General features: G+C 33.0%; 1 protein-coding gene across 2 annotated transcripts in view; it reads right to left on the reverse strand.

Annotated features, from left to right (window-relative positions):
- The window catches only part of LOC145248290 (uncharacterized), a 261627-nt gene extending 242851 nt beyond the window's left edge, over positions 1-18776 (reverse strand). Inside the window, exon 1 of one of the 2 annotated variants that reach the window (XM_080110167.1) lies at positions 18266-18776. In XM_080110167.1, coding sequence (XP_079966293.1) covers positions 18266-18423 — 158 coding nt within the window. In that variant the 5' untranslated portion in view covers positions 18424-18776. The remainder of the gene's footprint in view (positions 1-18265) is intronic. The other variant, XM_080110166.1, reaches the window with a different exon arrangement.
- Between the last annotated feature and the right edge of the window lie 4633 nt (positions 18777-23409).

Genomic DNA, 23409 nt, shown 5'->3' on the forward strand with positions numbered 1-23409 from the left:
TTCTTTGCCTTAAAAAACTAAAGTAATTACGTGTTTGCTTTTTTAATATCCCAGTTTGCTGTTTCGGATTATTTTACTAAAGTAAGTAAGGCTTCATTATTTTTCAAAAGTGTTTTTGTTTCTTTGTTTTTCGATATTTCGTCGATATTATTTAGTAAGAGTGTTTAGCAGAAAAGCCAAGAAATGACTACCCGAAAAAATAAATATACAAGAAATAAATGTTACCATAGTCAATAAAAGTTCAGTTCATGTTTTTTTTGTTTTGAAATAGTTTTTAATGCTCTTTACTTGAAATGATTTTAGCGAACTGAAATTAAAACGAAATTTACTACACATGCCATAATCGAATATTCCTCAAGCACAAAATAACGGAAAACATTAAAATATGTTTATAAATATTCCTTACGTTGACGGAACTCTCTTAAATTGTGAACACAGAATGCTCAGATGCCCCTCCTTCAAACTGAAAACGGGACTCTTCATTTCAAAGTCGCTGCCATTTTGATTTTTTTTAAACCGGTTCGTGAATTAAAAAAAAAGTTTTTTTTACAAACTACTTAAAAATACAAAACAATGAACTTTTCTACCATAAAAGTAACTTTTATTGACTATGGTAATAATTATTTCTTGTATATTTATATTATTATTATATATATAACATTTTCTCTCTGTAAGGAAACATCATTTTGTTGGTCACTCTTGGCTACGAATGGAAACAAAGTTGATATAAAAAATATATTTTCGTAGAAATTATCTTTACTTTCATCATATTTTGCTTAGGGTAAAATTTTTGAGTATCAAAACCTATCTCTTTATAGCCCCCTCCTTTTCATAACCTATCATACTTCCATCAATGACAGTCCATTTTCTGTAGGCTGTTTTGAACCTAGTAAACGACGGGTACTCCTGCTAGTATATATATATATATATATATATATATATATATATATATGTGTGTGTGTGTGTGTGTGTGTGTGTGTGTGTGTGTGTTTTATTAAAAAAAAAAAACAATATATATACTGTTCCTCATTTCGGGGTACCAACTTGATCGATGGGAAAATTATTCCCAACTCGCATTTAGGTAAAAATGCACTTTCGTATAAAGACTTGAATTCATTCAAAAGGTATCGCAAAAAACAATAACAAATAAAATAATATATATATATATATATATATATATATATATATATATATCTGAGTAAATATACTTTATTTCCTTATAATATATACCAATCCTTATTTATGAAGCTCAATGTAATTACAAAGCAGTATAGTGATTATTGATTGAGTTATATGATTCAAAATGGCGTAATGGAAACATATTAACGGTATTTGCAGCTTCTCTTCCAATTTTCGGATTTTAATCATGTCAAACGCACTTTATTTCCGTTTGACGGATTGATTGTTGCTATTTCTTCTGATAAGTTAAGGGCAAAATAGATTCACTAATTGATAAAATAATTAAGTGATTGATTTTGTGTTACGAAGCAGATACTGTCAAGAATTGTAAATATCAACTGAATTAAAGGAATAAATTATGACATTGTCAACATCATGCACTTTGGAATATAGACTTTTGTCATTAATTTACTATATATATATATATATATATATATATATATATATATATATATATATATATATATATATAAGGCACTTTGTCTCTGTGTGTGCGAGTTCGTTTCCTATGGATTCCAAAGCGATTGGAATTTTACACACATGTCCCTTGTGTACCTGAGAGTGTTTTTAGATGGGTTTTATATCGCAATACCTCTGATAAGTATCAAAAATCGATAATCGAAGAAATCTGATAAAAGAAGAAACAATCCAATTTTGGTCAAAGTTAACAGTTTTATGCAGCCTACCAACATAATTTACTTCAAGAAGTTTCATAACAACACAAGCAGAATGGCTCGGCCTATAAAATCAACAGTAGGATTTTTTGATAAGAGAGAGGCGCGTTCAAAATGAATGCTTCTGTTTAGAGTGTAATTGGATCATTGTACTTGACGTTTGCATTTTAAACTTAATTGAAGTCATTATATAAAATTAAAAATCATTTCATAAAATGAACATTAGGTTCTCTGCAGTGCAATGTAGACTACAATGAATTGTGGACTAAGTCACTGCGGGGAGGCATGTGAAGTTTCCTCCTAGTGCACAACGGTGAGTTCCTGACTAGAGCAGGCAATCAATTGAATTGATTTCGATGACAATAAAAGTATTAGAAGTGTGAAACATTTGTTAATCCTCTTTAAATCCCGAGCAACGTCGGGACGCCCTGCTAATATATATATATATATATATATATATATATATATATATATATATATATATATATATATATATAGTTTATTGCACAAATGGGAATAAGTATCTCATTGATGAAATATTCGTTGGTTTGTCTCATCGCAGCATTAATTTGGATTAGTAGGATTACCGGATTAGGCTTAGTAATTCGACCTTTTAATCTTTTCTAATCCTCCTTAACAATGCTCCTGTTGTCAGATCAGAACAATTTTAAAGCTATTTCCTCTCATCCTTTCTCCCATTCCTTCGAAATTTGCCATCTATTGCACATACACATGTGGGTAAAAGTCTGTTTTTATAGGGAAGGGGGGGGGAGATCTATACTTTTTCAACGCTAATTCAACTCGTATCAAGACATAATCACGTTGATAGATCAGTTGCCGTTTGGTTATTGAAGTTAAACAACGTTGATTCCACCAGTACTAAAAGAAGGTGACCATTCGAGAATAGCAGGACCTGCATTCAGGTGACAAACATCAATTCATGAGGCCCTCCTTGCAAAACTAACGCCGTCAAGGCTTGCGAACTAACATCCACAAATAAAGATTACTTTAAGCATGATATATGATGCCTACCTTTCTCAATGGTCTAGCGAGACTAAAAAGTTGTAATACAACGAAACAGTATGTAAAGCTCTTTGTAAATAGACCTTGTATATATTACTAGCGGCGCTTGGCATCCTGAAATAGTGGTTAGAGCTACTAGCTACCGACACCATGGTTGCTCGTCCGAACCCGGACTTGAGATGGGTACTGATCAAGCCACTCTGAAGAGCTGTAATACAGCGAAACAGTTTCAATAATTGTTGACATTTAACAACAGAGCATATATATATGTGTGTGTGTGTGTGTGTGTGTGTGTGTGTGTGTGTGTGTGTGTGTGTGTGTGTGTGTGTGTTATAGCGTCCATACAGTAATCTGAAAATTATGTTTCTAATTAACCTACATACATAAATGCTTTAATAATGTGACATTACTATATTGTTTTGTTTTTTGTTTTTGTTTTTTTGTTTTTTGTTTGTTTGTTTTTTTTGGGGGGGGGTCGGATGTTTTCTAGACACAGTTTTTGTGACTTGTCTCCTAACAAGTCGCAAATGCAAAATCCAGAAAATATAATTCTGTGCTACAGGGTGGAACGATAAAATTCTCGCTTTTAAGAAAACAACACTACAGTTTTATTTAAAAACTTTTCTTGAAAAAAATCAATTCAGATTAATTGATTACGTAGTAGAGCTGATTTTTTTACAAATGGCTGACTTTTTTTATGGATGATTTTTTTTTTAATTACGACTGACTTTTTAAAGTTATAATGACTTTTATAAAATTTCATCTGTAAATTTTTAATATTTGTAGTTTTAGTTCGTTATTTCGCATTCTAATATAGTTGCAAAAACATTAAAAGGAAGGCCATTTATGTTTGATTTTTAGTTAATAAGCTATTTCGTTGGTATTATGAAGTTGTAATGGTTAAACTTACTATATATAATTTTTTTCATTATCAGAAACACAGTCTCCGAAGGGACATTGAAATTTATATATAAGGTTTGTCTTATCTAAAATCCTGGCTGAATATAAAGAATTGTTAGTGATGATAAGGTTCACCGTTGTTACGGCTTGAATAAGTTCATATGTTGATTTAATACTGCATTGATGTTGGGGTGTATGGAGCAAACTGTTTATTAATGGCTTTTGTAATTGGATAGATTAGCATGATTACTTGTGAAATAATGAGACGAAAGGGAATGTTGGGCTTATATTATTCCCAAAACAGCTCATTTACGATCAGCTATCCAAAGAAAAAGGAATCAAAGAAGGACAGTGGAAACGGTTCAAGAATAGCTTTAAGATGTCCCTCAAGCAGTTAGGTTTTTACTTCGACGTGTGAGAAAACGTAACTGAAAACATGTTGGTTTTTTGGGGGGAGGGGGGTTACATGAGGGTCATCACTTATCAATGCCTAGAGGCCACTCGAGGATAAGGGTTAATGGGTATACATTAGTTATTGTGATTTTAGCATAGTAACATTAGTGGGAATTTTATAACTTGGATTACTTAGGGGGACAGTTCAACAAGAACTTGTTCACGTTGGACTTGAAGACAATCAGATTGGAGTCAGCTGGAAAGCAGGCAAACGGAATAGAGTTCTACAGGCTAGCAGTTCTAAGAAAGAAGCCCTGTTCATGGAATCTACGTTTAGGTGTAGGCACAGATAAAGAGTGTGGGAAATTGTTAATAGTGGTTTTGGCTAGACGAGTGTTTTTAGTGAGGTCTGGCGAGGGGGACCACAGATTGAAGTTCAGATAAGCACCTGCAATGAAAATAACGATAAAGCAGGGGCAGGCTCGCTACATCTCTTCTGTGGGAAGAGGTTGCAGCGAAGAGAAAATGCCCCCCCCCGTGTGCTGAAAGTCACAAAGGGCCACGATTGCTGAATCTTTGAAGAACGCGAGAGGCAACTGAGTATAGGAAAAGACAGAACAGTCAGCACTTTTTCTACAGAATCATCTCACAGGTGCCCCACATGCGATAGATATGTTAGCATTCGGACCCACAAAACAACTGCATGACCATGGTCATTATCGTGAGCAATGGACAACCATCATTCTATGTTTTTAGTCTAATTTGAAATCGTCGATTATTACGATGTAGTTTTGTGTTGTTGCAGTCAATGCAGATTGCAACGATTAATTTGTTGTTTAAGGATTTTGTTTATTTTGCGTTATGGTCATCAAGGATATTTCTAATTTAAATAGTAATCGGATTAATTTAGTATGACGTGTATGGTAGTTTAATCGGCTTGTCTTTTTTCGTTTTTTTATAATAATGTCGGGATGCTTTCGTAATTATTAAGCGACTAGTTTTAATTGTTTTGTTTTTTTTAATAGAGCAGAGGGTTTTTTTTGTTATATCGATTTTTAAGGACTTGAAGGACACGGATTTTAATTATCATTATTTGTTTAAGTTTAGTATGTTTTAATATAATATTTCGATTCCGTTTTTATAGAAGTTGTTGTATGCATAAAATAGATGGTTGAGTTCTAAGTTCTAGGAAGATCTTGTGGTTGACTTATTTCGAACTGAAAACAATTATTTCGAATTAATAACGAGCTTTTCTACAAGCTATAAAGCTTTTTTTTTCTTTGCATTTTAAGTTCATGTTGGAATCTGTTTTACTGTTTAGTTAAGATGAACACATTTAAAAAAAAACTTTAATCAAAAATATCTACTTTCCATAAATCCAAATAAAAGATTATTATTTACTGTTAAATGTTTAAAATACCGAACAAATAATTCTCCCCTATTTAACCTTCGTATTAGATAAGGTAGATATGAATATAAATGCTCTTTGCGAGATTGTGTTTTCGACAATTAGAAAAAATATGTACATAAGTTTGACTACTACAACTGTATAAAGACGTATTACTATGCACCTATCTGACACCAGTGCAATAACTGAGCACGTAAAAATTAAAAATTAAATATTTTTGCCCTTTACCTAAATTTCGAAAAACTGTTAACCGTATATGAATACGAAATAAACAAACTAAAACTGATGACACTTTTTTTTTCAATTTTTCGAATAGTTCATTTAGTATTTCGATTTGATTCATGTTACGTGTAAACGTGATTACGTATCATGCCTGTAAAAATGCAACGTTGTTTACTAAGCCAAACGCTTTAAAATTTTGTTACAATCAGATTGACAAGAAAGTTATTGCAGTTTTTAACTTTAAAGCCAGATGAACATATCTCCGCTCAAAAAAATATATTGATTGAAATAAGCACCATCAGAATCAACGCACTTTTGCCAATGCAAACTAAGTGTGTCTATGCCAGTAACGTGAAAAATCTTGCGTTCTGGTGGCGATGAAGTTGCCGAAGGTATTTTTGATATCACTTAGATTTTTTAAGCATTTTTTTTTTTTTTTTTTTACATTTTCACCCAAAACAAGGCACATTGCCACTTTGGTGTAGGGGGCTACTATCAGGGAGAGACTAGCAGCAGATGCACCAGCCCAAATGTGACAACAATACTCCATACATGGGCGAATGGTGGCTTTATAGAGGTACAGGATACTTTCAGGTGTCAGTAGTTTTCTAGCACGGTAGAGAGAGCCTACCTTTTTCGCAGCGGTCCTGGCAATGTCTTCAATATAATTGTTCCAACTCATGTGTCCTGTGAACGTTAGGCCAAGCAGTTTGAAAGATGTACTCTCAGACAGGGAGTCACTGACCATTGCTATTGGTGGCAGAGAAAGAGTCTTGTAATTATTGAAGGAAACCAGTTTAGTCTTGGCAGCATTGAATGTGACCATCCATTTATGTCCCCATTCCACTACAGATTGGAGGTCATCCTCTAGTGTTTTTGCCATTTCTTTAGATATGTGTTCATTTGTTTTCCTGTCATGCCTGTTATAGGCAGTTGTTGAGATGCTTGAAAAACTTGTAATGGGTAGGGGAGAGGTATGGAGAGTATGGAAGATGGAACAGAGTTTTGTAACCTAATTCGTTCAACTTCTGCAGGATCGGTTTTGCAATGTGCGGTCGGACATTGTCGTAAAGCAGATAAATGGGTGTTGTCGAAGTTTCTGATGCAGTTCATCCATTTTTTGACAGTACTTCTCTGCCATAATAGTTACGCCTTCATTAAAAAAAAAAACTGTAATGGATGAGATCGGTCGCAGACCACCAAACAGTCATACAGCACCCGCTTTTCAAAGTGTCTAAACGTGTGTATCCTTCCCAAAAAATTGAATATTATAAAATATGAAAAAAAAAAAAAAGAAAAAGTGCAGGGCGTCGCGATTATCGCCAGTCGGTAGACTTGAACCCAGCAACTTAACCATCTCTGACTCAATTGGCAAGGAACAAATCCACACATCCACCGTTAACCAGGAGAATACAATTGAAATTTAAACATTTATTTTTAAATGCCAAGACTGTGATAGTGATCTAATGCTTATGACATCATGATCTGCGCGTGTAAGCTTAAAAATTCGTAAAGGGGCTGAAATATATATATATATATATATATATATATATATATATATATTGTGTATATATATATATGGTGTATATTTAGGCAGCGTCTTCTCATTTAGACAAATATTATTGAATAGCATGGAGTTATTCTGTTTTACAATTTTCTTTTTTATCTTTTCCAATCTCCAAATAGTCCTTTTTGTGTTCTTTCTCGAAATTGTATAATTTGGATCCATAATCACGAGCGTTTTCGACAGAAGTGCTTCTATCATCCTCAGGCATATTGTAGAAATAAATGTAGAAATTGTTTTTTTTTTCCTTTTTTTAAATTACATATATGTACATTTTTTCATAGTCACGTGATAGATTGTTACAAGTTAGGCGGTCGGACTTTTTATTATATATATATATATATATATATATATATATATATATATATATATATATATATATATATATATAAAATATACATATACACACACACACACATATATATATTCAAAATTTATCCCAAACATTTCAAAACGTTTCGGCTGCACTCATAATTAATATTATTTATCTGGGGCTTCTTTGCTTTAATGTACAACGACTCGAATATTCTTAGCCTATTTACATTTCATCCACTCTGCAATACTTTTTTATTTTCTACCATAATTCTTCAAAATTCCGAATGATGGCAGCCATGTCACTTCAGATGTTGTGGTATAGAAAACAATTTCTACATTTATTTCTACAATAAGCCTGAGGATGATAGAAGCACTTCTGTCGAAAGCGCTCACGATTATGGATCCAAATTATACAATTTCGAGAAGAACAGAAAAAGGACTATTCGGAGATTGGAGAAGATAAAAAGGAAAATTGTAAAACAGAATAACTCCGTGCTATTCAATAATATTTGTCTCTCTCTCTCTCTCTCTCTCTCTCTCTCTATATATATATATATATATATATATATATATATATATATATATATATATATATATATATATATATATATATATATATATATATATAGTGTTGGTACGATTAATCGGAATCGAGAATTGGGAAATCGGAACATTTGGGAGTATCGGAATCGGTATCGGAATCGAAAAATGTTGTGCCAATTTTCCGATGCTAAAACCGATTACTATAATTATCTTCTTTTTATGTGATGTTGTTTTAAAAAAAAATCTTCAACTGCTGGTAGTAATACGAAATTTTATAGATTTCACCCCGAAACCCACGTGTTTTTACGGTTGGGAAACTATATGCACGTTTAAGATGTATTTTTACGGTAATCAAGACAAAATAACTATTTTATAGTTACGTATTGAGAGATTTATAAAGAATCGGAATCGGTAATAGTATCGGAATCGGGAATGAAGTACGGAATCGGCAATTGTATCGGAATTGGAAAACATATCGGAATCGTTCACTCACTATATATATATATATATATATATATATATTACATGGGCATCACCATATTATCAAGGCCAAGAGGCCACTCAAGGATAAGGGTTAAAGAGTGTACAGTAGAAATTGGACAATATAGTAATCATTAGTAATGGAAATTTGGTAAATTTGATAACTTATATGGAACAGCTCATCAAGAACTTATTTACGTTAGACTTGAAGACAACCATATTGTAGTCAGCCGGAAAGCAGGAAAACGGAAGACAATTCCACAGGCGTGCAGTTCTAAGAATGAAGCTTTGTTCATGGAATCTACGTTTAGGTTTAGGCACAGATAAAGAGTGGGGGGAATTATTGATAGTGTTTGCAGCTAGACGAGTGTTTCTTGTGAAAGTTTGGCGAGGGTGACCATAGATTGAAGCTCAGTCGAACCCTTTCCATGAAAATAACGATACATCAGAGACAAACTCGCAACATCTCTTCTGTGAGATAGAGGTTGCAGGGAAGAGAAAAGGACATCTCCTACGGGGCTACGAAGTCTATTTTGAACTCTATCAAGGCAGGACAAGTCCTTTCTAGCAGCTCCTGTCCAGATGTGGCAACAGTATTCCATCCTTGGACGTACCTGGCTCTTATATAGATAGAGAATAGCATCAGCAGTGAGATATCTACCGGATCGATAGAAAGATCCCACCATTTTTCCAGCGGCCTTGGCAACAGATTTGATGTACGTGTTCCATTTAAGATCAGGAGTAATGGTCAAGCCAAGATCCACATAAAACAGCACTAGTGAAACATTACTGGTAGCTCAAAAACATGAAGGTTTGCCAACAGTCGACTGGAAAATAGCACGACAAAGCAGTACATGTATGAATTTAAATTTAATTGATTCATTCGCAATAGTAAACTTTAAAGAATCCGAAAATATAGTAAATTATATATTATTGTGCATACCAATCCTTTTATCTTAGAAGCTAAATGTAAATATGACAACAAAACATGTATAAAAGAATAACAGTATAGCTACATTCCAAAATCATTATTTTTCACAGCATCTCCAGCATCTTAAAATTTCAATACATTTTTTTACAGATCATTTCGTTATTATTATGTCAATACCGATTCTTATCGTGGATATACTCCTCAGAAAAAAATAGAAAATATTTGCTTAGGAAGGAAAAATGCATGACAATATAATGTCGGAAAATTGGGAAAAAAAATTCATAGAAGACTTAATATCGTGTGTTCCAGATGAACCAAGATGGCTCCTAGAACAAGCGCATGATGTTGAGTCTTCTATTTATTTTCTTTTGTTTTTCTTTTTTTCCGACATTATAATCAAAAATATAAAAATATAAAAACACATCTAAGTACACCCAGGTTAAATAAGGTCACCTTTCTATGTACAAAGAAGTATGGCCCACACTTTTATCAAAAATAAACAACGATAGAGTTTAAATACAGGCCAACTAAACTTTTGTCTGATAAAAGTTGAACCATTGGCTGGTGAAAACAGGAGCGAAAATAAAAAAAAGATCTGATAGGTTAGCGAACATCAATGCCATGCATTAGCCTGATGAGTGCTTAAAAGATTAAACGCGGAAAATCTGTGTAGCTTAATTGCCGGATATATTTTCATAACTTTCTTTCTATATGTGTATACATAAGTGAAAATGTGTGCGTGAAGACACTTCTCAACCTATATATTCAACGAATTTTTTACCTATAGACTTGAAATTTGGTATATATGGTATTCAGACATATGGAAACCTTTTTAATCGGTTTTCATCCGGAAAGAAAGGCTGCTTAGGAGTCAAATTTGAAAAATTGGTACGTAGGAGCATCAGATATTTATCTGTTTGTCAACTGTTTCACGACTGTGCATGTGCGAATCGTTCACATAACAGCTTCCTTATGTTAAAAATAAGTAGTTTGAAAACACTTACAAATAATTGTAGCAAACTGGTCTAAGGTTATCGTACTTGACTCACTGTCTTTAGTTTTTGGTTTCGATCTCAGCTTGAGTATTTTTTTTTTTACTTAGAAGAAGTAAACTGTTAAAAAAAAACATAATACTCGCATGCACATGTCTCATTTTCTTTCCGTTTTTTTCTTTTTACTTTTTTCTAATCTATAGACTTGAAATTTAATATATAGGGTATTCATACAGGGGAACAATTACTTATTGTATTTGGCCTGGGGAAAATAACTGCTATGGAATAAAAATTTGGTATTACAAAAAACTTAGATCGAAATAAACACAAGGGAGATTACCATGTAATTTCCTTACTATGTAAAAACTCGATGCCCGAGATTCAACTGATTATGTATTCAGATGTAACTGTTTAATCCAGTACCTGGGCAGCTCCGGGTACATCTACTAGTATATATATATATATATATATATATATATATATATATATATATCTGTGTGTGTGCGTGCGTGTGCGTGTGCGTGTGCGTGTGTGTGTGTGTGTGTGTAGAGAGAGTCATAGATTAATGAGTTACTTCATGATTCAATACTTTTATCTATAAATATGTATGTAGAACGTTAGAGTATTGTTTTTTAAATAAATAATTTATTTAATTCTAAAAGTTCCCCTTATATCCAGTAGTCTATCAGAAATAAGTTTGTTAGTTTATGTGTTCGGTGTGCTTCGCAGTACTGAGATTAGGAAACATTAAGTTTGGTGTAGCATTGATTTTGGCTGATCTCATCGACTAGTTTCATGCCAAGTAATAAATTAAATTGCGAAGCGATAGCAACCTGGCACAGTCCGTTAGTAATATAAATGTTTAACTCTTGAATTAATTAGATTCTTTTAAATAATTGATTATTTGTGGACGCAACCGCCAAACATATGTATTATCTGTGTAAATTAAACAAGACATGTGTTAAGCAGGTACCACGTGTGTAAGATTATTTCGACACTGCGCATACTTGCTCGTTTGAAAACGCTAACGCATTCAAGTCACAGATCCTTTCATCAATTGAAAATAGTTTCACTTTCATTTTCACTTTGAGTACAGTATACTTTCACTTTCGCTTTACTTTTATTCATTTGAATGCATTCATGTTGTACATTTCTTTAAACTCACTTAATCAAAAATGTTAAAAAAAAAATGGCTGTCTAATATTGATGAGTTAAACAGTTTATGTCTTCAGCTTCCTCGTCTCATTCTTATTAAGTTCATACCTTCTTAACTACTAACTGTATCTATCCGACGTTGATCGGGAGTAGTTTTAATTTCTGTTTTGTTTTCTCTCATTGAATCCTCCATTCTTCTTCTTTATTTTAATAAAATTTTCTATTGATCTTAATTCATTAAATATTTATTTATATTTTTAGAAAGATAAATCAATATACATTTGCTTGGTGTTTACTTGAAGAATGTGATCATGCAACAGTTTCACACACATTTTTTAAGCAATCTTTGTATTATTATTTTATTCTTAAGATTTTTCAAACTACACCAGTTTGGCAGTAGAAAGTAGAGCATCGTCTTCTTCATATTTGCAGAGGGGGTTTATCTAGAGCCAGAGTTCTCCTGAACCAGGAAGGGGGGAGGGCAAGGAAGAGAACCTTCCCATATCGATGGGAGGGAGGCATCCTTTGCCATCTGATTCATAGTCTGGTCTCTTTGTGCTAATGGTAAATAAATGAGGTGCCTGTGCACTCAACATAGTCTTAACCCCCAAAAGATCTTTCAAACTGTATAGGCAATAGAGGAGATATAGTTTTCTGATTCAAACAATCTTATACAAGATCAATGAGTAATGTTTTCTCTAGTATATATATATATATATATATATATATATATATATATATATATATATATATATATCAATTTTTAAGGAACCTAATCACTATATATATATGTGTGTGATTGTATATATATATATATATATATATATATATATATATATATATATTCGCAGCTGAACATTTTTCTAACTGCATTTCATTTCCTCTGATGATATGAACCATTGTTGAAAATCCATGGATTAAGGAAATTAATATAACCTCTTCTATATATTCCTTTGTCAAGCAATAAATTCTTAAATCGAATATATGCCTCTATATGTTGTTTTCTCAGAATTTAAAATTGAACCACGAATATATATATATATATATATAAATATATATATTATGGCAGTGTAGCTTACAGTACACCCACTGAAACAACATGTGTTTACCAAAAATTGATCAATGAGTTAACAGAGCAGTTATATATAATTTATTATACAAACATTGATGGCTACATATGCGCATACATGTTTCTGTAATCACCCGTAATGGGGAGACTACGTCTTCAGGCTAGGAATTTCCCTCGAAAAAGAAAATTTTGAGGGAAATTCTTGGTCTGAAGACGTAGTCTCTCCAATAACAGATGATTACAGAAACATGCATGCAAATATGTAGCCATCAGTATTTGTATGATAAATTATATATATGCGTGTATGTGTGTGGGTGCGTGTGTGTGTGTGTGTGTGTAGGTATATGCATATATATACAAAGCAATGAATAAAATTAGCATTGCCTATTAGTAGTTATATTTTTAAGATGTAAGTGTAAATTTGAAAAAGTTTAATTTTATGTCTATGCTCTAATAATATACAAATAATAATAATAATAATAATAATAATAATAATAATAATAATAATAATAATAAATTATCTATAATAGTAAGAGCACTAGGAACAATTCCTAAAACTTTGAAAAAAGAATGGGAGAAATTGGAATAACAATAATGAAAAGAGCTGAAATATTAAGGAAACCCCTTGAATGCACGGGCCAGACGAAATGCTGCAGAGATAAACATGAAGCGTTACAAGCTGGATATCTATATGTTCACTATCTCCTCCCACATCTCCTCCCATTACCCAATCACCGCCCCCCTCAAAGAATAGCCAAATAGCCGAGAAGGGTCAAGGAGGATGGAAAGACCGAGGAGAGAGCGTTGACCAGACCTCCGCTAAACAAGTGCGAAGAGAACTGGCACCTTAGGGAGCCTTATTGCCATTTCATTTTTATTTCAGTGGAGACCAATGGCCGCTGCTAGCTACAAATCAATGGTAAGCGGCTGTTGCGATAATGAAAATTCATTTGCAAATGTTATCGAAAGAGGTGAAGAGTACTGGAGATCTGGGGTGACTTGTTGTCACTCAGCTCCCGGGGAACACCACAGGTTGTTTTACAGAAGAGATCCTTTATGACCTGTATGAAAGCTCCTTGTGAGCCAATAATAATAATAATAATAATAATAATAATAATAATAACGCAAGAAAAGCGTACGATAGGATCCTTCGAGCATGGAATGATTGATTTTGTACAAAATACCAAACAAGATTATCAATTTGATTGAAAAAGCAATGAGAACAAGAAGACTTGAACTGACAGATGAAGGACAATACATAACTGAAATAAAACAAAAAATAAAAAAAACAAAATGGTATTTTCCAAGGAGACTCCCTATCAGCACTAACGTTTATTATAGCCATGGTGCCTTTTAATACATAAATATACTAAGGAAATGTCAAGCCGAATACAAGTTTACTAATACAGACGAAAGAATGAAATCTCTAATGTATATGGACGACCTAAAACAAAATAAAAACTAAACTATTTAGTAGAAAGCTAACGTATCTTATGGGGGATTGACAGACAGACAGATGTACGCAACCTAGCAAGGATGCCATAATAGTTAATAAGAAGGGAAGTCCTGCGAGATCGTAGATTTCTTCGCTCCAGCAAACCACAGAGCGAATATCACGGAAATGAAGAAGCTAAGCAAATACACGAAAATTGCCAGAGATATGGGATATGGAACATGAAGAAAGTGAAGATAACGCCAATAATAATTAAAGCACTAGGAACAATACCGAAAAACTTTGAAAAACGAGAGAATGTGAGAAATTGGAATTAAGTTTGGAATTGGAATTACTGAGAAGATACAACAGCAATAATGAAAACGGCTAGCATATTAAGGAAAACTCTTGAATACGTAAACTAATACGGATGAGTTACAAACACTAAACAGGCATGTAGAAATTGCAACAGAAGCAAAGAGAGAGAGAGAGGAGCACTACATGGAACCAAGGAATCTGAAACTGCATAACATTAAGTTAATTTAGAGTCGAGGAGGATAGAAAGGCCGAGAAGAGGAGGCGCTAACTATACCTCAACTCGATAAGTGCAAAGATGGCTTGGACCTTGGAAAGGATTATTGCTACCAAAATTCCAGTAATAACCAATAATTATTGCCAGTAAAAAGCCAATGGTAAGCGACGAGTGCAATAATGCAAATAAATTTGCAAAGATTATCTAAATAGGAGGAGAGTACTAGAAAACTGGGGAGAGTTGTTGTCACCCAGACTACAGGGAAAATCACCAGTTTGAGCAGTCTCTGGTGACGACCTGTGTGAGAATTCTTAGTGAGTAAATAATAATAATAATAATAATAATAATAATAATAATAATAATAATAATAATAATAATAATAATAATGATAAATCCTCTTTATTTGATCAATTTGAAATACAAAACCATACCAATGTTAGCGAGAACGGTAGAGTTACCCATGAGGCAATCTTACTCCCCAATTTATTATTTTTATAATAGAAAAATAAAAGAAAAGCAAAATGCAAAACACGACAGTAACACATATATACGTTTATACAAATATCGATATGAATATAAATACAGGCACAGTACAGTGATGAGGACCGACGGATCAATCGAAAATATGCACGTGTAAAAAAAGTTCTTTTAAGTTTTTCATAATAATAGTTTGTATCCTTGTACGTTGACAATAGATAACGAATAAAGAAAAGTTATAAACTTTTATATTTTTCGTATTGTTTTTTTATACATTTTCATATATATATATATATATATATATATATATATATATATATATATATATATATATATATATATATAACGTACATGCGTACCACTGTTGCTTCTCTATACGCTCTTAAATGTGTGTGTATATATATATATATATATATATATATATATATATATATATATATATATATATATATATATGAGCCATTATATATATATATATATATATATATATATATATTCCATCTCATTTATGTAAATATAGTCATATCTTGCTACGATGTGCAGACCGTTTCGATCATTATTGATTTTATTCGGACAAGACAAAATGTTGAAAGTTTTAAAAAGTTGAAGGACTTTTTTAAAACTAAGGCCTTTAAACCATGCTATACGTTAGACATGAAAAACAATTTCCCTCCTCTAAAATTATAAAAAGTTTTTCAACTTTTTATAATTTTCAAAATTTTTCCTTGCCTGACGAGATCAATAATAATCAAAGCGTCTGCACATCGTAGCAAGATATCACTATATTTACATAAAGAAAATAAAAAATATATAAATTTACTCTCTTTGATTGAGCACTATCAACGACCCTTGTTGGAATTCAGTGATTCTAATCTATTGAATATTTCTAGCCTCGAATATATATACATATATATATATATATATATATATATATATATATATATATATATATATATATATATATATATATTATAATAATTAAATACCTACAGACACTAGTGTTTTATCTTTTCGGGAATCTTCAGTGTAGGGTGTCACGATTAACACCAGTCGACAGATTCTAACCCGATATATATATATATATATATATATATATATATATATATATATATATATATATATATATATATATATATATTTCTGTTGAAATATACTTTATTTCCTTATAATATATATCCTTATTTAAGAAGTTCCATGTAATTCCAAAGCAATTTAGTGAAAGAATGACAAAAGTATACATTCCAAAGTTCATAATATTGACCATCTTATAATTTATTCCTTTAATTCAGTTGACATTTACAATTTTTGACAGTATCTGTTTGTAGCACAAAATCAATCACTTAATTATTATATCAATCAGTGAATCTATTTTGCCCTTAACTCACCAGAAGAAATAGCAACAATCAATTCATCAAAAGGAAAAGAAAGTGCGTTTTGACATGATTAAAATCCAAAAATTGGAAGAGAAGCTGTAAATACATAATATGTTTCCATTATGCCATTTTGAATTTAGAAAAAAAATCTGATGAGTTAAGGGCAAAATAGATTCACTAATTGATATAATAATTAAGTGATTGATTTTGTGCTACGAAACAGATGCTGTCAAGAATTTTAAATGTCAATTGAATTAAAGGAATAAATTGTAAGGTGGTCAACATCATGAACTTTGGAATATAGTTTGAAATATAGACTTTTGTCATTCATTTACTCTCTCTCTCTCTCTCTCTCTCTCTATATATATATATATATATATATATATATATATATATCTATATATATATATATATATATATATATATATATATAAAGCATTTAATTCTGCTTGCATAGGGTACTTAGATCTAAGTTTGAAGTTGCTTTGATTCTACTTCATGTTTAACGCACGTAATGCTATAGACTGCTAGTCATCACCTTTCGTTGCTTCTATATTTCCGTTCTTCATAAATGTTTATCACAGTTTGAGCACATGATATAGTTTCACGAAATATATATATATATATATATATATATATATATATATATATATATATATATATATATATATATATAGCCTTTCAAGTTCAGGTGATTGTTTACAATGGATTTCCGTTTTGTGAGGACCGTTCTGCTTCACGTTGAATGCACTGGAAAAGTCTCTTTTGCTTAATGCTTACCAGCTAGTTTTTAAAAAAAATATGTCATTCCGAAAAACAGCCAAGTAAGTTTGCTTATTCTAAAACTGGTAAACATTAATCAGAAAGGGAATTTTTTTAGTGGATTCAACGTGAAGCAGAACGGAAGTAAAAGTTTTGCAAACAATCACAGACTTAACTCGAATAAAGTCAAGTGTGTGTGTGTGTGTGTGTGTGTGTGTGTGTGTGTGTGTGTGTGTGTGTGTGTGTGTGTGTGTGTGTGTGTGTCTTGTGGATCTCTTGGTCACTAATTACAATATTCGATCCACACTCATAGGTTGATTCCTTATATCAATAACCGTTTTCTATTTTTTACTTAGCGTAAAACATGCCTCTTCGTAATTTGGACTGATTTCTCTCAGCAACCGATTATATAAACAAGTACAAACACATCTGAACCTTTGTTGTTTTCATGATGAGCAAGTATTCCTCACGACTGTAGAAGCGATCGAGTTTCGAATCTCAACTTGAAATATGCGTAGCCAGATTGCGGCGTGATACAGTGAAACAGGTGCTTGTGAAGCACTTCATATATATATATATATATATATATATATATATATATATATATATATATATGTTGTTGTTGTTGTTGTTTTTCAAACGATAGATTCGGTTAATATTGGCTTCGCCTCGAAGTTCAATTTTTTTGTTTATTTATTTTAGAAATTCGCCCATAATTTGTTTAGACATATATATAATATTTTCATATATATATATATATATATATATATATATATATAGATAGATAGATAGATAGATAGATAGATAGAGTGCGGATCAGTAAAACGAAACAAGCACTTACCCAAGAACGCGGACTGCTGTTGATAAGTGAATCAACAATTTATCCTTAGGCAAGTCAATCCATGTAAATTTCGTTACTTTTTCCGTCATGTTGTTCAACGTCGCTGTGTTTCCGAATATTTGCGCAAAAACCGGCCAGTGTATATCCTTGCAGTCCATGTAATGGTCATCCAGTCAATAAAGGAGAGATCTGGTGCGGACGCCGGCACTGCTGGTTACCACACATCGCCAGGTAAAGATCGTCCGAAAAAAAAAAAAGACACCTTGCTATTAAAAGGCGATGAATGCCTTGTTCCGCATTGGAAGGCGGGCGGCTTAACCTACCGACAGTAAGTGGTGGTGCGTGTTTTTTTTTTTTAGCTAAGCAACGTGCGCGACGCTTGCTAAAACCTACGTTACTAAACGACGGCGATGTGCGGTAGTCGGCGTCATGTGCTCCTCAACACGCATGCGGATGCCACCTCCACTGCTGCTCTCCCGTTGTTTTCTATTGATCTGAGCAGAAACATATTGATTTTTTTCTCTCTTTCCTTTCTTCTGTACTACTTTCATAGTCTTTCACACTCTCTCTCTCCCTCCTTTCTCCCCTTTCCTCTTTCCCTCTCTCTCTCGTTCTCTCTTTCTCTTTCTCTTCCTCTTACGCCCTCTATTGTATCTATTGTTTTGAATATTTCAGTTGTTGTTATCGTTTGCTCATCATGTCTATTTTATGTTTTTACAGATTCACGTCGGGGAAAATGTCGAACTGCTGCATCAATTCGACAATCTACTCAAATTAACTCAACTGAATTTGCTATTTACAGTTACATATGTTACAATTTGCTCGTAGTATCTATCTATCTATCTATATATATATATATATATATATATATATATATATATATATATATATATATATATATATCTTTCTGTTTGCAAATCCCCACCGATGTGTATCTATCTCTGTTAATCTCTCTCGCCCTCGCTCTCTTTCATCTATCTCCGCTCATGACCATTAACACATATTCATCTTTGTTTATATTTCTCTCTCTCACTTACTCTCTCTCACACACACACACACTCTCTCTTTCTCTCTTTCTCTCTCTCTCTTTCTCTCTCTCTCCTATCTTTCTCTCTTCACTTTTTCTCTCGTTATCCTCTCTCTCTCTCTCTCTCTCTCTCTCTGTATATATATAAATATATATATAATATACATACATATATATATATGATATATATATATATATATATATATATATATATATATATATATATATATATATATATATATATATATATATTCTACAGTGGGTAAGTTGATAACGTGTTTTTTTGTGTTTTTTTGTGTGTGTTTTTTTGGGGGGAGGGTGCATGACGTGGTCTTTAGATTCAAACTCTGCACGTAAATTTCTAATTTATTTCATAAACTGCAAAAAATGTTATTAGATTTGAAACTTTACGTGCTTTTTTAGCAGTGCAAAAGTAAATTATGTTTCTGTTTTTGAACGCCCATTGAACAAGCAACTGATCCTGAAGAAATTGCAAAACAGTCTACACACATATTTAGTGAAAATGTGATTCAGAGGTTTCTTATATGTCGGTTTAACAAAACATAGGCCCCCAACAACCAGGAACAAGTAGTATGCCCGGCAACATAAAATAAGGAATTTCTTGACACAGTTAACTAATTGTACAACCACATAATTCTTACAACGAATAGTCGATGTTGATCCTGTTTTTCGCATGCGGTTCAAGAAATCAAAACCTCGCCAAAGTAGTTTGTTTTGAGCTGAAAGAATAGCTACTAAATGGATAAATCAGAGAAATTGGATTGAATTGACAATACTCAAATAAATTAAGTGAAAAAGTCGTAATTGTGTTGTTTTACACGTTTAAAAAAACGACATAAAACTAGAATTTAATTTAATACTATTGGTGGTAAAGTTGAAAAGACGAGGAATATATATATATATATATATATATATATATATATATATATATATATATATATATATATATATTAGGTTAGTGCAAAAAGAATGTCGTTTTTTGATGCTCAACTATATATATAAAAACGACAGTATTTTGCACTAACCTAATATATATATATATATATATATATATATATATATATATATATATATATATATATATATATATATTAGGTTGGTGCAAAATAATATACTGGATGCTCCGTTTTATGGTGAGGTTTTTCCTCCTCACAACTATTGCAATATTTGTTCAGTGCAATATTTGTTCAGAATATTTTAGATGAAGATTAGAAATTTGGAATGTTATTTTCACAACGTTTTGGTCAATGGAACCTTTCGGTGCATCTTTTTAAACTCGGGAATCTTTCTGTCGGAATTCCGTACATATTCCCAAGCTTGACAGAAAGATTCTCGAATTCGACAATAAGATGCACGTGAAGAAGGTCAGGAATTACATCGGCTGAAACCACGTGACGACAAGTAGTAGCATGACTGATATAACCACGTGACGAGTAGCATGACTGATATAATTTCGAGGTGTCTTAAATAAGTTTCCAGGCTTGTTTCTGGTGGGCATTTCTATTGATAGTACATATATGAAACTTTAGTCCCCTTACGAAGTAATCTCCTCCAGATGCAATGCACTTGTACTGTTCCAACAACTTATGAAAGACCCCATGGAAATTCTCGTGTCAACGAGCCCCGTCTCAGCCTCCTTCGTCTCCTCAGTTGTCTCATAATAACAGCCTCTAAGGTTTTTTTGAGCTTAGGGAATAACCAAAAGTCACACGGAGCAAGGTCTGGATTATAGGGGCTTGAGTAAGTGTCTTGATGTCCATCTTGATCAAATAGTTTGTGACAAGAATGGAGTTATGGACTGGTGCATTGTCTTGGTGTAGATACCATTGACCCGATTTGAAGAGTGTGAGCATCTCTCGACGGAATCTCTTCATGAACGCCCTTAAAAGCTCAACATAGTATTCATTGTTAACTGTCTGCCCGGTATGAACCCAGTGCATGTAGATCATGTCCCTGCTGTCAAAAAAGGGGTCATCATAAGTTTCTGATTGAATCTGCTGTGTCCGGCCTTCTTGTGTCGTCTTGTGAGAGAACCAGCGTGCTTCCACTATGAACTCTGTCTCTTAATCTCTGGGTCATAGCAGTAGATCCAGATTTCATCGCAGGCCATCAGAACATCATGAACTGCGGAATCTGAAATGATCAGCTCGATAATCTCTTTGCTGTCATGGTAACGTCTTTCTTTCTGATCTTCTCTGAGCATCCTTTGGACAAGCTTCGCGCAAATTTTTCGCATCTTCAGTAATGCACGAATAATTATTATGTACAGTTCTCACACTGACATCAAACTGTGCACTCATTGTCTCTGTAGACACACGACGGCCCTTATCTATGAAATTCTTTATTTGGCCAATCAACTCAGGTGTTCTGATATCCTTACTCTGCCCACATCTCTCATCATCCCTCACAGACTCCCGGTCTTCTTTGTATCGCTTATGCCACCCAAAAACTGATGCTCGATTTAGGCAAGATGGTCAAAAAGCAGTCTGAAGCATTCCATGTGTTTCTGTGGCATTTTTTCCAAGTTTAAAACAAAGTTTTATTGCATATCGTTCTTCTAAAGTGTCCTGACGTCCAGATTGCATTTTTTAAAATTCAATATCTATGACAATCAGGTTTCAGTACGATGTATTCCAATTCCTGCTGCGGCTATTAATTTGAACCTGAAATCATAAGAATTGGTCAGTCCTCTCATAAGATGTATAGCAATAACATACTGAATTTTCAAGAGTCTACGACAATTTTATATGCCTGTACAGAAAGTCTGGAAACGTATTGAAGGCACCTCGTGGTCTAAACAATCCAAATTATTTGTTCTGTTAAAATGAGATCATTCTTTTATATTTGGACAGGGGTATAGAATAATATATGTCTGTTCATCTTAATCTTTAATTTCTATAAATGTGTCAGTTAACTTTTTATATGATATTCCTTGTGACGTTTGCAAGAATGAAAATTGTCCAATACAGCATAATTACGTTGACATACCAGTTCTCGATAGATCACCGGACTTAAACAAGTTGAGCCTAGCCAGTATTAGATGTAGGAGGATGCCAACACTTCCAGCAGCTCCTACAACCCAACTGCCCTTCATATGTCTCGACCCTGCCCTGCCGCAGGATCAGGCTGGTTGGGACGAGAGAGTGAGACTGACTTCGCGCAAACCAATTTCCGTTTAAACACGGTGTTCTCAACCTTGCTTAGCCCATACCCCCATTTCTCCATTTGTAAGAATGTCATTTCCCCTTTTCCAGTCTTTTCCAAAACTGCCTGTCTCAAAAAGTGCACTGCATTGCTATTTCAATTGCTACGACATACGAAGCTTCAGTAAGTTTTTGATTTTCTTCTTTAACAATTTCTCTTGAAAACAGCTTCATCTTTTTGAAAGCATTCCCATGGTGCTCAAAAAAACTTTGTGATGACGATGAACATTTTGCAAATGTTGCTTCATTTTTTGGTGGTTTCATAGAATCATTTGTCAAAACTTGACTATAAATAACACACTGGGTGATTTCTTCTCCATTTATGATGATGGCTATTCAATATATGAATTATCGTTTTTTTCTTTATGATACTGAGTATGTGCTCCGAATTCTGTAAATATAAACAAGAAACTGTTAAAACTATAAATAGATTGAAACTTCACTCCCTAAGAACCCAAAGTTCACTCCTGGGAGTGAATTTTACCCCTATTGAGCACCTATTCTTTCAACAAACTCCAAGCGTATGTCATTCATTATCCGTTGGATGATCAGATGGTCTTCGTTGTCCAGACTGATGAACTCGTTGGTGATACTTAGTATTATGAAATAACCATAAAAATTTTGAAAAATAAATGTCGTAAATAATTTATCGCGTGCTAAATTTACAGCAGCAAATGATACCGAAATACGGACTTGTAATCCGCAGGTTATCATCGGTTGTCTTCCTTGTCCGTCCATAAATCAATGAGACAGCGCGATGTCAGTAGAGACATGTGTTTCCTGTTGATCGGTCGACCAGAATGGAGACCAGCCTTAGAGAGTGGGAACATGAACGATATCTATACGACTTATTAACTCTTAACGTCGTATGTGCTAGAAAGCGAATTGACCGG

This window comes from Euprymna scolopes, chromosome 26 (genome assembly GCF_053919585.1).
Source record: "Euprymna scolopes isolate OS-2025 chromosome 26, ASM5391958v1, whole genome shotgun sequence".
Lineage (NCBI taxonomy): Eukaryota > Metazoa > Mollusca > Cephalopoda > Sepiida > Sepiolidae > Euprymna > Euprymna scolopes.